This window comes from Caloenas nicobarica, chromosome 5 (genome assembly GCF_036013445.1).
Source record: "Caloenas nicobarica isolate bCalNic1 chromosome 5, bCalNic1.hap1, whole genome shotgun sequence".
NCBI lineage: Eukaryota > Metazoa > Chordata > Aves > Columbiformes > Columbidae > Caloenas > Caloenas nicobarica.
In genome coordinates, this window is record NC_088249.1 from 54,059,508 (window position 1) to 54,070,616 (window position 11,109).

Sequence of the window (11,109 nt, forward strand, 5' to 3'; positions counted from 1 at the left end):
CACAATTTGAAGCCTGATTCTGCAGGACTGCAGTCATAGAATCATCAAATAATTTTGCTTGGAAAAGACCTTTAAGATCATTGAGTCCAACCGTTAACCTAACACTGTCAGTCCACCTCTACACCATGCCCCTAAGAACCTCATCTACATGTTTGTTAAACTCCTCCAGGGATGGTGACTCAAGCACTTCCCTGGGCAGCCTGTTCCGATGCCTGACAACCCTTTTGGTGAAGGTATTTTTCCTAATATCCAATCTAAACCTCCCCTGGCCATTTCCTTTTGTCCTATCACCTGCTGCTTGGGAGAAGAGACCAACCCCCTCCGTGCTACAACCTCCTTTCAGGTAGTTGTAGAGTGTGATAATGTCTCCCCTCAGCCTCCTTTTCTCCAGGCTAAAGAACCCAAGTTTCCTCAGCCGCTCCTCATAAGACTTGTGCTCCAGCCCTTTCATCAGGTCAAGAGACCTGAGACAGGTCCTTAGGTACTGTGTGGTAAGATGTGCAATGACTGGAAAGTGCAGTTATTATTTGCCATAACTATACCAAACCCAGCTGTGTTGAAAGAGAGGGTCTGAGGAGTTCTGCGGAAAATCTTGCCAGACTTGAGCAAAAGTCCTTCAAGATGAAAACTCGGTCTCTGGATTAATTAAATGCAGGCCACAAATCCTTCATTAACTCAGGAGCAGATATGCTTTCCCAAGTAAGAATATGACTGTAGGACACTGATTGAATCAGTAGTGAAACCGATATATAGTTATTTGTTTTAAAGCAAATGGAGTTTGGAAATGGAAATACCATAGTTTAGTCTGTAGAAAGCTGTCATGTTTCAGAAGACTCAAATATGTTGCCTGATTTGATAGAGAGTTTTGAGTGGAGGCTGAAGATGTGCGAGGAGTGTTTTATATATATGGGGGAGTTTTAGCCCATTTCCTTTTTGAAAATTTTTGTAACATAGTGAGAGGTTCTGTATTCTAAGTGGTTCCAAACTACAGTGTACTATTTTGTTAATGCACTGGAAGCAAAAGAAAAACAGAATCAATATGGGATTAAAATCATTGAAGCCCAACACAATAAAGTCCAGCAGTTATTAATCAGTATTGCAAAATTACTTGTAAATGTCCACATTGAAGCAAGACCACTCAGAAATAAGTCAATTAAATTTAGGAGGAATTTTACTTCAAGTAAACGGAAGTTGTACGAATAGTTGATATTTAGGGAATTGATTCTTTCAGGATGGGCCCAAACACACGTGTCTCTTCTTTCAGCTTATCACCTTCATGAGGAATTTAATAATGGAATTAACCTTTCAGTATAGAATATTCCTTGCTAGGGGAGCAATTCTTAAATGTATCATGATTTTTTAAATATTTTGGAAATTACTTGTCTAGTGTTTTTTCTATGTTTCTTTTCAATTATTTTTCCAAAATTATTAGAGAAGACCCCAGCACTATTCTGCAGAAATTAGGGATAAAAGGAGTAATAGAAAATATTTTTAAGAAGTCTTGTGGTATGGAAATGTGCGTTATTTATGTAGTTTCACTAGAGTTCTTTCCTCTTTCACTTCAGTACTATTTCACTCGGTGTGTTCTCTCATTTTGATATGGTATAGGGAACAAGCACAAAGAAGTGCACTTGTGATTCAGTCCCTAGAGCGCAAAAAAAAGTGGTGAGATTATTTGTGAGTAGGTGGTACTTATTTACAGCAAAAAGCTAATATCTGGTTTGGCAATTTTCTTTCTTTTGCAGCCACAAGAGATGTTTAAAAGGATGGTGGTTTACAATTCATCATTTAGATCTAACAAAAAACAAGTAAAATAACATTTTCCGTGTTTTGTGTGGTACTTCTTGTTTTGACTGATCATAGATTTAAAACTTTGCTTTCTAATCCTGTTGCTCAGTTTCTGAAACAGAGGATGCAAGGCAGCCCTAGTGCATGAGAACTGCTAATCTTTGTAAACTTTCAGTGTGTGCCTGTGGCTCCTGCTAGTCTAGACAGATGAAGAATGAGAGGATAGTAAATCCTTCAGGTTGAACCATCTGTAACTGCTCATATGGTTAGTGCAGTCTTTAAGATAGTTGAACACTGATGACTGATCTGATAGTGGAAAATTATTATTTTTTTAATATATTCCTAAGATTTCCTTTTTTCTTTTAGTCTCCAGTTGCAATTTCAATAATATGTTTTCGTAGTTTAACAAATGGAGCTATTACACTAACATAGTTATTGGTAGGAAATGTGAGGAACTGGTGGAGGAAAGCACTTACATGTCCTTTCTGTATTATGTAGGATTTTTCTGCAGTATTACTACTTCGATTGGTTTCCTCTGTCATAGTGATGAAGTTTTCATCTCTTCCTCTTTGGTTTACTGGTGGTTCAGTAGACAGTCACTTGAAGTGAACTTCATGCTTGACTTCCCTGCTGCCATTAAATGTGCCAGTTTCTGTGGAAAACACCTATACTAGTATAAGCTAAGTTAGATGCGTTGCCATGTTATATGAAAATGTTGGTGCACAGTTTGGAGCTCACAGTGTGAGCTTTTGAGTGGTAAGCCATTAAGATTATTAATTAATATTTTCTTCTTTTGATCAGTTTTGGTCTAGTTCTAGAAGGGAAAACTGGATTTGACTGAGATAAATCAAATTTTGAGATCATTCTGTTGCCATTGAATGTTAGTATGTTCTGTTCTCAGCAAGTGTGTTTTTAGGAAAATTTTGTCATCTGGTCACAGGTTTCTCTTTTCATCTTTTTTGGTTATTTCAGTCAAGTCTCAGTTACTATTGACAACTGATACTAGAAACTTTAGTGAGCAGTACCATTGGCTTAGGTACTTGTGGGTTTGTTTGTTTGGGGTTTTTTTAAGTATTAAGTTTTCCATTCATCTAGAAGTCCACATAGATAATTGTTTCAGTGCAATCAAACATTGTAATGTTCCAGGTTCTACTTATGTTTAGTGCAATGAATGTAAGTCAAGGAAGGATTAGAATCGTCTTCACTCTTTTGCCTGAGATGTTCTGAGTAGGAGAAGGGTAGGTTTAGCACAGTGGTTTTCACTTGGTGTTGCTTGGTTTATCAGTCCTTGCTTGGGTATGGAGTGTGCTCCCTGCTCTCCAAATTTGTGATGCCTATTTCTAGGAAGATTTATTACAGTTCAGTGGATGTCTCCATTGTATCAGAGCTGTATTTGTACATTATTGGATCTAGATCATATAGCGTCGTTTGCAGGTTTTTTGTTGTGGGGTTTTCAGTGTTGTTTTTTGGTGTGTGTTTTCTTTCGTGGGTTTTTTTTTTCTTTTTCCTTTTTAAAAAATATTTTCCCAGGAGAACTTTCTTCAAGGGCAACATCTGTTTTTCATGAGGGTGACCTGGGACAAAGAGAGTTTAATGACTTCCTTTAGATTACATAATGAATTAGTGACTTGGCTGAGATGGGAGTTCTTTCCTCTAAGTTACTTGCTCCAAGACCATAGATATCTACTTCACCCGTGATTCCAAAGGTCAATACAAATCCCACTATTCAAACTGTTGTTTAGGTAGCTACCATTGTAAAATGTTTCTCCTGCAGTTTTAGTAAAACTATTCATAATATTGAAACACTTTGTAAATGAATGAATGTTTGTTTTTCCCCCGAGGTGAAATGCTACCCTTGCTGAAGCCTGTGATCAAATTCCCGTTTATTTAGTTCCTCAAAGTTAGCAGTTAACAAATGTAATGCAACCCATATTAATTTAAATGCTAAATAAGGTCTCTCATGTTCCCATTCTACCTACTTCGCTATTAAAAACAAAACAAAACACGGCAGTAAGCAAAAGCTCTGCAGTTGTGGCCTGAAGATTTAGCTCTCTGGAGCCTGGCAAGACAAGGTTGTGCTTCAACCCTTGAAAATGTTTCTTCTCAGAAGAAGCCAGAATGAAGACATGATTTGCTTAAGTTGGTCTTCTGATCTCAGGGAAAATGTGAAGAGAGAGTCAGCCTGCAGAAGGCCAGGTCTTGCACTGGACGATTCAGCATTCCTGTGTGTAATGACTGCCAGTCCACGCCAGAGCCATGAGCACCCTGTAGCCTGGTCTGTGTGCATGTGGCTGGACAAATGGGTAGCACTGTTGTACACTTGGGGGGCTGCTAATGCAGACCTGTGTTGTAGTGCTCACAGACTTTGTCAGAAGCAGTGGTGATAAGGGTGAGATCTGATCCCAGAGGATCATTCATAGTCATGTCAAAATTATAGAGACAACTGAGAGAGATGATAAAGGTGGTAACAGGAGGAGGCATTCGTGTCTTCTGCTGCAACTTTAACAACCAGCCCTTAAAGATACCAGAGCAACCTTTAGCCGTACGTTAGATTTACAAGTGGAAAAAGGCTTAGCTGAGTCTGAGAGTGGAATAGACTTTGTCATCAGACGGATCCAGTAGAAAAGAGGGCAATAATGAATATCCCAAGCCTGATCATGCACTGAACTGCTGTCCTGCATCAGATACTGGCTTGCCTGCTGTATCAGCAAAGGGTTGTGTAGTTCCATGTTGTTCCAATAGCCCCAGGTTATTAAAGCTTGAAGCCGCGAGACTGATACAGCATTTGGGTTCCTCAGTAAAGATTTCTGTTAAGCCCTCAGGTTCTTGCTTTAGCAAGCAGGATAAGTGCAGAGATTTTATAAATCTCCAGCATTGCCCTTACAGTCTCACCCAGTAACTCCTAATCCTCCTCCAGAAACCAGCATCCAAACAGCATTGATTCCCAGTTGCTGACTCAAACTCTCATCTTTGCAGAAAAGGGAACATTCACTTTGTCCCTGCAGTGTTGGTCTGACAAGGGTAATGCACTGGGTTTTGTAAGTTCTAAGAAGGTGTGGGTCCTTTCAAAACTTAAACCTTGCTTTACCTAACTGCAATATCATCTTCCCTATTTCAGGCACTCCCTGCCAAAACTTTTAAGTCCTCTACGGAACTAAATGAAAACAAAATCAGTATTGTCCTGCAGTGGCTTGTGGTATGGAGCCAGCTCCCTGAAAGTCCATAGAAAGGAAGAGAGAAACCGTGGGGCTGGAAGAGAGTCCCACAACCCAGACACTGTGGAGCAGTGTTCCTGACAGGCTGATTGGAGCCCATCACTTCTGCTTGTGTTAGATAAAGCCCAACATGGTGCTAGTCCCAAGAAAGCTTCCTCAGAAGAGTGTGGCAGAACACGCCTACCCGTAATGCTTTCAAAATTTGTTGCTGTTCTGTCAGAGGAGCCGCAGAGCTGACAGAGTGGTAAACCATTCGTCAGAATTGCTCCATAGTGTGACCAACTCAAACTGCTGTTCTGTCATGAGGTTTTGAAGTGTCTTCTGACTGTCAGGATGGACTATTTGCTGCCTTTCTGTGCTTTTCTCCATTTACTGTTTTCTTTCATAGCTTACAGAATTATGTGTTCTCTCACTTAATAAATAAAATGGGGTTTGTGGGTTGTGTGCATGAGCCTGATGTTTTTACAGTTAATCACTGTTTTATCCTCAGGGCTTCCAGAAATATTTGGAAGATTTTGATCCATATTCAATGGTAAGGAGAGAATTCAAATACATCTCACTGTTTAATATGAAATACACTGGAAAAAACACATCCTTGATTTTGAGGTCTGGGAGGGGGTAAGATTCTTGTTTGTTGGGGCTTGTGTATTTGTCTTTTCTGGTAATGTTGAAAAGGAACTTTCTTATGGAAAAAAGATGATCTGATCTTCCTCCAGCACTATTTTGGAGGAGGAGAAGATCCCTTTTCTCCCATAAACTACATAGATCAGCCTAATTTTTTTGTGCTTCCAAGCTGGAAATGACTAATCATTGTATCTTTTAATAGTTTACCCCAGAGCAGATTATGGGAAAAGATGTACGGCTATTACGAATTAAAAAGGTAAATACTGTATTATTTGATTGATACTTAAAGGGTTTGTGTAAGCATTTAATGTACAGTCCCATTTACTGGGAAGAAGGAAAGATTAAGGTCTTGTTGACAGCAAAAATTAACAGCCTTTTCTGAACTAAAATTCTTTCTTTGTAGGAAGGATCACTAGACCTTGCAGTTGAGGGAGGAATTGATTCTCCAATTGGAAAGATAGTCGTGTCTGCCATCTATGAGGGTGGTGCTGCAGACAAACATGGTGAGTAATAATGGGGAATTTGAATGCTGCTGCAAAGCGGCTCCTTGCACTGGCTGAGAGTTGTCGGCTGATTATTGTAGCTGTGCTGATTACTGAGGGGCACACTTAAATTGTCCAAGGCAGCTGAGTCCTGTCTTGGCACTGAGGGCAGCTCAGAGAGAGGCTCATGTTCTGAAGGCTACTGCTTAAATTAATAATTATGTAAACTTTATAAATAGTGTTTAAGAAGAAATGCTCACTGCTGCTGTATTTTTATCATAACAGAATTTTCAATAATGTGGCCCAAAAATTTATAGCTGTTCTCTTAATAAGGACTCCTCTTTTTTCAGTCTGATATAGAAATTAAAAAAAAAATTACACCTGATTCTCTGGGGTATTCCGTTAATTAAGGCATGCCGAGTATGGTCTCCATTTCATAGTTTCCAAGCAACGATGTTTGTAGTACTTCCACGTGCAAAGGAATTACTAGACCATGGCTACATTACGCTGCTTAGTTTTGTTTTTAATGCTACTTTCAATAGTAACTTGTTTTGTAAAACACCTGGCTTTGCTCCCAAAATCCCACTGAAGGCCAGAGCCTTTTGGCTGATAGCTTAGCTCTCTGGGAGGCACAAGAACGTGCACACCAATACATCCAAACGTTGCTCCTGGTGGCCAGTGTCTCTGATCCTTTCCTTGAGAACCCTGGTGATGACCAGGTAGACAGACAGGACAATATCTCCTTACATTGTTTTTGCTGACCTTGTCCCAATCCGCACCCTGTTCAAGTCACTCTTGCTGTGAAAACATCTCAGCTGCTTGATCTCTCAAGTACTCTGTTTCTGTTTGACTCTCGACCGTTGTGAGCTCTCCCATAGCTAAAGCCATCCTCTTACCATCTGTGTTTTCCCCTTTGAATCCAGTCCCAGTTAGCTGATTGTGCTTCAGTCCAGATTAGCAAGTCAAAATCAGTTCTAAAACGTTACACATGCTCCTGCAAACCAGTGATAGTCCTGCAAATCCTTGACAAATGCCGCTTATACCTTCAGGTATTTTAGTAGTGCTGCCATTTTCATAGTAGTAACAGCCTACAGTCAACCACAATTTGTGAGCTGTAATAGATGACTTACCCAGACAGGCAAACTGCTACTAGGGAAAATCTTACTGAACTAGTTTCTTACTGGTCATGATCAATAAGAGATTAGTGTGGTTTTTCCATGCTGAAAAAGTCCTTTTGCCTGTAGCAGACTTTCTTGTCTATGTCAATTTTTTAGTGGAAGCCTTCACGTGTGAAAAGTGAGGACACTTTCCATTATACTCAATACTGCATAAATATGGGACAGAAAAGACTCACATGTTATGTATACCATATTGATCTCTTCACCAGGAGGCATAGTGAAAGGGGATGAAATACTAGCTGTAAATGGCAAGATATTAATTGACAGCAAGCTGGCAGAAGCACAGGCAACTTTAGCAAAAGCTTGGAACATGGGTGGGGTAAGTAACCTGGAATACTTTCTCATTCTACCTACAACACTCGTGAGATATACTTCTCTTTCATGACATTGTCACATCAACAGAAATAAGGTTGCAAACATCACGAGTAACAGGTATGCCATGTGTCACCAAAGTGAGCTGAAATCTGCCAAAGATATTGGTATATAGCATCTCTGAAAACCACACTTGTAATTAACTGTGAAAGTTCACAGCATTTAGCCACGTGTCAAGATTGGTATTTAAACACATTACATTCTGAGTGTTTATAACATGTTTATCTGTAGAATCTCTCTTTGATATTGAAAATGACTTGCAAGCTGATTGGAATTTTATGATGATATCTTATCTTTGATTTCTTAATGTGCGAGTAATGCTGCATTTCAGCTACAGTGAGTGTTTTCTCAGCAAGAACTGCATTAATTGTGAAGATGACCCAATACAGGATGATTCTTAGAATAATTGTTTTTAAGTTTGTTGGAAGATCAGTAGATTTTTCTTTAATTTCAGGATACAAATCAAACAGCTCAATGTTGAAATGATGTTCCTATAGAAGTCTTTAATAGACATCTTTCTGCTGCTCCCTGTGGTTTTCCAGCAACAGATTGCCTTCCTGATTCTCTGATACTCCATGATGATCTGCTAACCACATCTAAAAGCAGTATTTAGCAGCATATATTTGCCTGTGCCTTTCTTTTTCAGGATTGGATTGACTTGCTCATTGCAGCATCACCTCCAAAAGAATACGATGATGAAATGTAAGTGCGTAAACTTGCTTTCTCAGGGGATTAAAAAGCGAGTAACGGTAGTCTATATAATTTGCTTTTTTTTATCAGACATTTTTCAAGTATTTCCTTACTATGGACTGCATAACCTTCTGCATCACATGGTTGCTAGTTTGGTAGTTATGAGTAGCTATAGGTATCATGCATTACAGCAGTGGTTCCCAGACTTTTCGAAATCGTGATTCTCAGAATTGGTTGTGCATGACTACACACTCATACTTTTGGATTAAAGTTTGAGGATTTGGGGGAGTTCGTGTTTTTTTTTTTTTTTTTTTTTTTAGAAATTCCTTACTTCAGTCCGGATCATTTATTGTGGCTCCAGGGATCATAATCTGGGGAAACAAATGTCCATAAGCATTCTTCATCACAACCAGCTATTTAATTTTGTTTTGTTGTGTTGGGTTTGGTTTGTTTTTTGTTTTTAATTATATTGCAGTTACTGTCCTTGTCTAAGGCAACCTAAGTGTAAAATTTTCAAAAGAGCTAAGTGATTTGGGTGTCTTGGCAATTTGTGACATTTACAGAGTCCTTTTTTAAAGATAATCAGAGTAGGTGTGAAACAGAAGAATCCATGGCTTAAATTGTGATAGAGGTATCAAGTTGATACAACTTGCTTTATTTTTGTATAAATAGTTTCAAAAGTAAGACTGATATTTTCTAGCTTGACTGAAGGAAAAGATTTAAAGATATCCTTACTTTCATGTAAAATGTCAGAGGAAAGTTTTGTAGTCACTGTTAACCTGGACTCTTGTTCTATGTTGAATAGTAGAGTATTAGTTGCTGTAAATCAATATAGTTTTATTGGCTAACAACAACTGAAAATTGTTGTAAAGTTGTGTTTAAACTAACAAGCAAGGAAATAACTGTCACTTATTTTTGTTTTCATATCCTATATATTTAGCCCTACTATTTCCTCATCAGCAGTCAGTCCCAACACACACAGAAAGGTTTTTGAAGGCAGTGCACCCGTGTACAGACAAGGGTATCTCCTGCAGCTGTAGCCACTGCAGTGTTCCCTCATGGTGAATAGCCAGACCTGGGTTAACATGACTGTCCATTGTGAGGCTGTGTTCTTTTGTCAGCATGTGCCTTGCCTGTGCATTGCATGCCATGCTTGCTTTTGTTCCTGGCACGCTGAAGTGTTCTTTGGGCTTTTGCCATGCCTCTCCTGTTAAAATGTTAGTATTTAGTTTCTACTTCATAATGTCCCCCAGAGGTCCTCTGCAGATTTGCTTTATCATCTGCCAGACTACAAAATAAATAGGCACTGCCTAAAGAAGTAGGATTAATCCTTTTCTTTTTTCCTTATCTGTGGACCACTGCTGTGGCTTTGTGAATTCATAAATATATAAGCAACTACAAATTACTTCCCTGTAAGGCTTGTCCAAAGAACAAGTTTCCATTTGTATTATAAGACAGCTTGCCTGAAAACAAGTATGACTTTCATTTTCACTGAAGTTTGCCTGTGTTCATTTGTCACTATACAATGGGTTCATCCTGAAATTATCCTTGTGTCACAAACTTAGTTTACTGTGTATGGTTTATCTATACTCAAATTACTCTAAGTACACTCACAGATCTCTAGAAGAACTGAGGTAAAATTTCTAGTTGCATGTGGGTATTTGTGGTCTTCTCAGTTATTACTTACAATACAAGTTACAATGAGTCAGCTGAGATCTAGTTATATAAAACTGTGCTTACCAGAAAGACTAAATATTGCACTACAGGTAAGGGCATCTGTTTCATGATGTCTTTTTCTTTTTTTGCCGCAGGACATTTTTTTAAAGAAGGCTACGCTGGAGAAATTAAGTCTTTCCCCTGCTGAAACCTGCTGCTCTGTAAATTAATAGGAAATAAATAACCACATGAAATGCATCTTTATTTTAAAGAAATGTGAACAATCAGACCTGTAAATTGAACTAGAGACTTCAGATTCTTCAGGTAATTTGAGTAACATCAAATCAATCTGTAGGCATAGAGCAAGAAATTTTTTGCAAGATCATTGAGCAGGACTGCCAGTGAGCAGTTTGGTCTGTGAGAACTTGATCTATTTTTTACTGCTTTGGGGGGCCTAATTTTGAAAATTATCTTCCAGTTTTCCTGGAAATAGACACCAAAGTGACAAACGAAGATAGAACACAGATGTCTGTTCCCACATGCAACACTTGCAATTACATGTTCACAGGCCAGTTCGGGTGCAAAAAGATTTATATTTTTACTCCATACGTAGTGATTTTCCATGGAGAAATGGGAATCTATATAGGTAACTTCTGTTCTCACTCATATTCTTGTAGCTCGCTTAATGCCCATTTCTGTTCATCAGTTATGAGTAGTTGTGAGTATAAAAGCCCCAATGGTGGAAGAACTCGTAATACCAGGAGTGCTGGCATTGTAAGGAATAATTTTAGTGATGCTTATATGGTATAAAGAATCTTCTCTACCAGCAAAGTAAATAGCTAGCAAGTAGTCCAGATAAGAACATTATCTGTAGTCACAGTTATACTACCAAGTATTTGTCTTGGTGGCAAATATTGCTCCCTCGTATAGTCATGGGTGAAAAATTTGGGTGTGATTCACAGCCTACAGCTATGTACTCTGTTCTCAGTGAGGCTATATACGTGACTAAACTCTGCAGGAAAGTCACCAAGTGTAGCATTTCGCTCTTGGTGACTGTGTGTCTTCTGTTTAAATAAATTCCTCAAGACCATCAAATCTATACTA

The 11,109-nt window shown here is 38.7% G+C and overlaps 1 protein-coding gene across 1 annotated transcript in view; it reads left to right on the plus strand.

The window, feature by feature from the left end:
* Positions 1–10,601, plus strand: part of USH1C (USH1 protein network component harmonin) — a 49,088-nt gene extending 38,487 nt beyond the window's left edge. The window contains exons 16-21 of the mRNA XM_065635489.1: positions 5,494–5,535; positions 5,830–5,883; positions 6,031–6,130; positions 7,497–7,606; positions 8,306–8,361; positions 10,161–10,601. Of these exons, the coding sequence (XP_065491561.1) occupies positions 5,494–5,535; positions 5,830–5,883; positions 6,031–6,130; positions 7,497–7,606; positions 8,306–8,361; positions 10,161–10,173 (375 nt within the window). The 3' untranslated portion in view covers positions 10,174–10,601. The remainder of the gene's footprint in view (positions 1–5,493; positions 5,536–5,829; positions 5,884–6,030; positions 6,131–7,496; positions 7,607–8,305; positions 8,362–10,160) is intronic.
* The last annotated feature ends 508 nt before the right edge of the window (positions 10,602–11,109 follow it).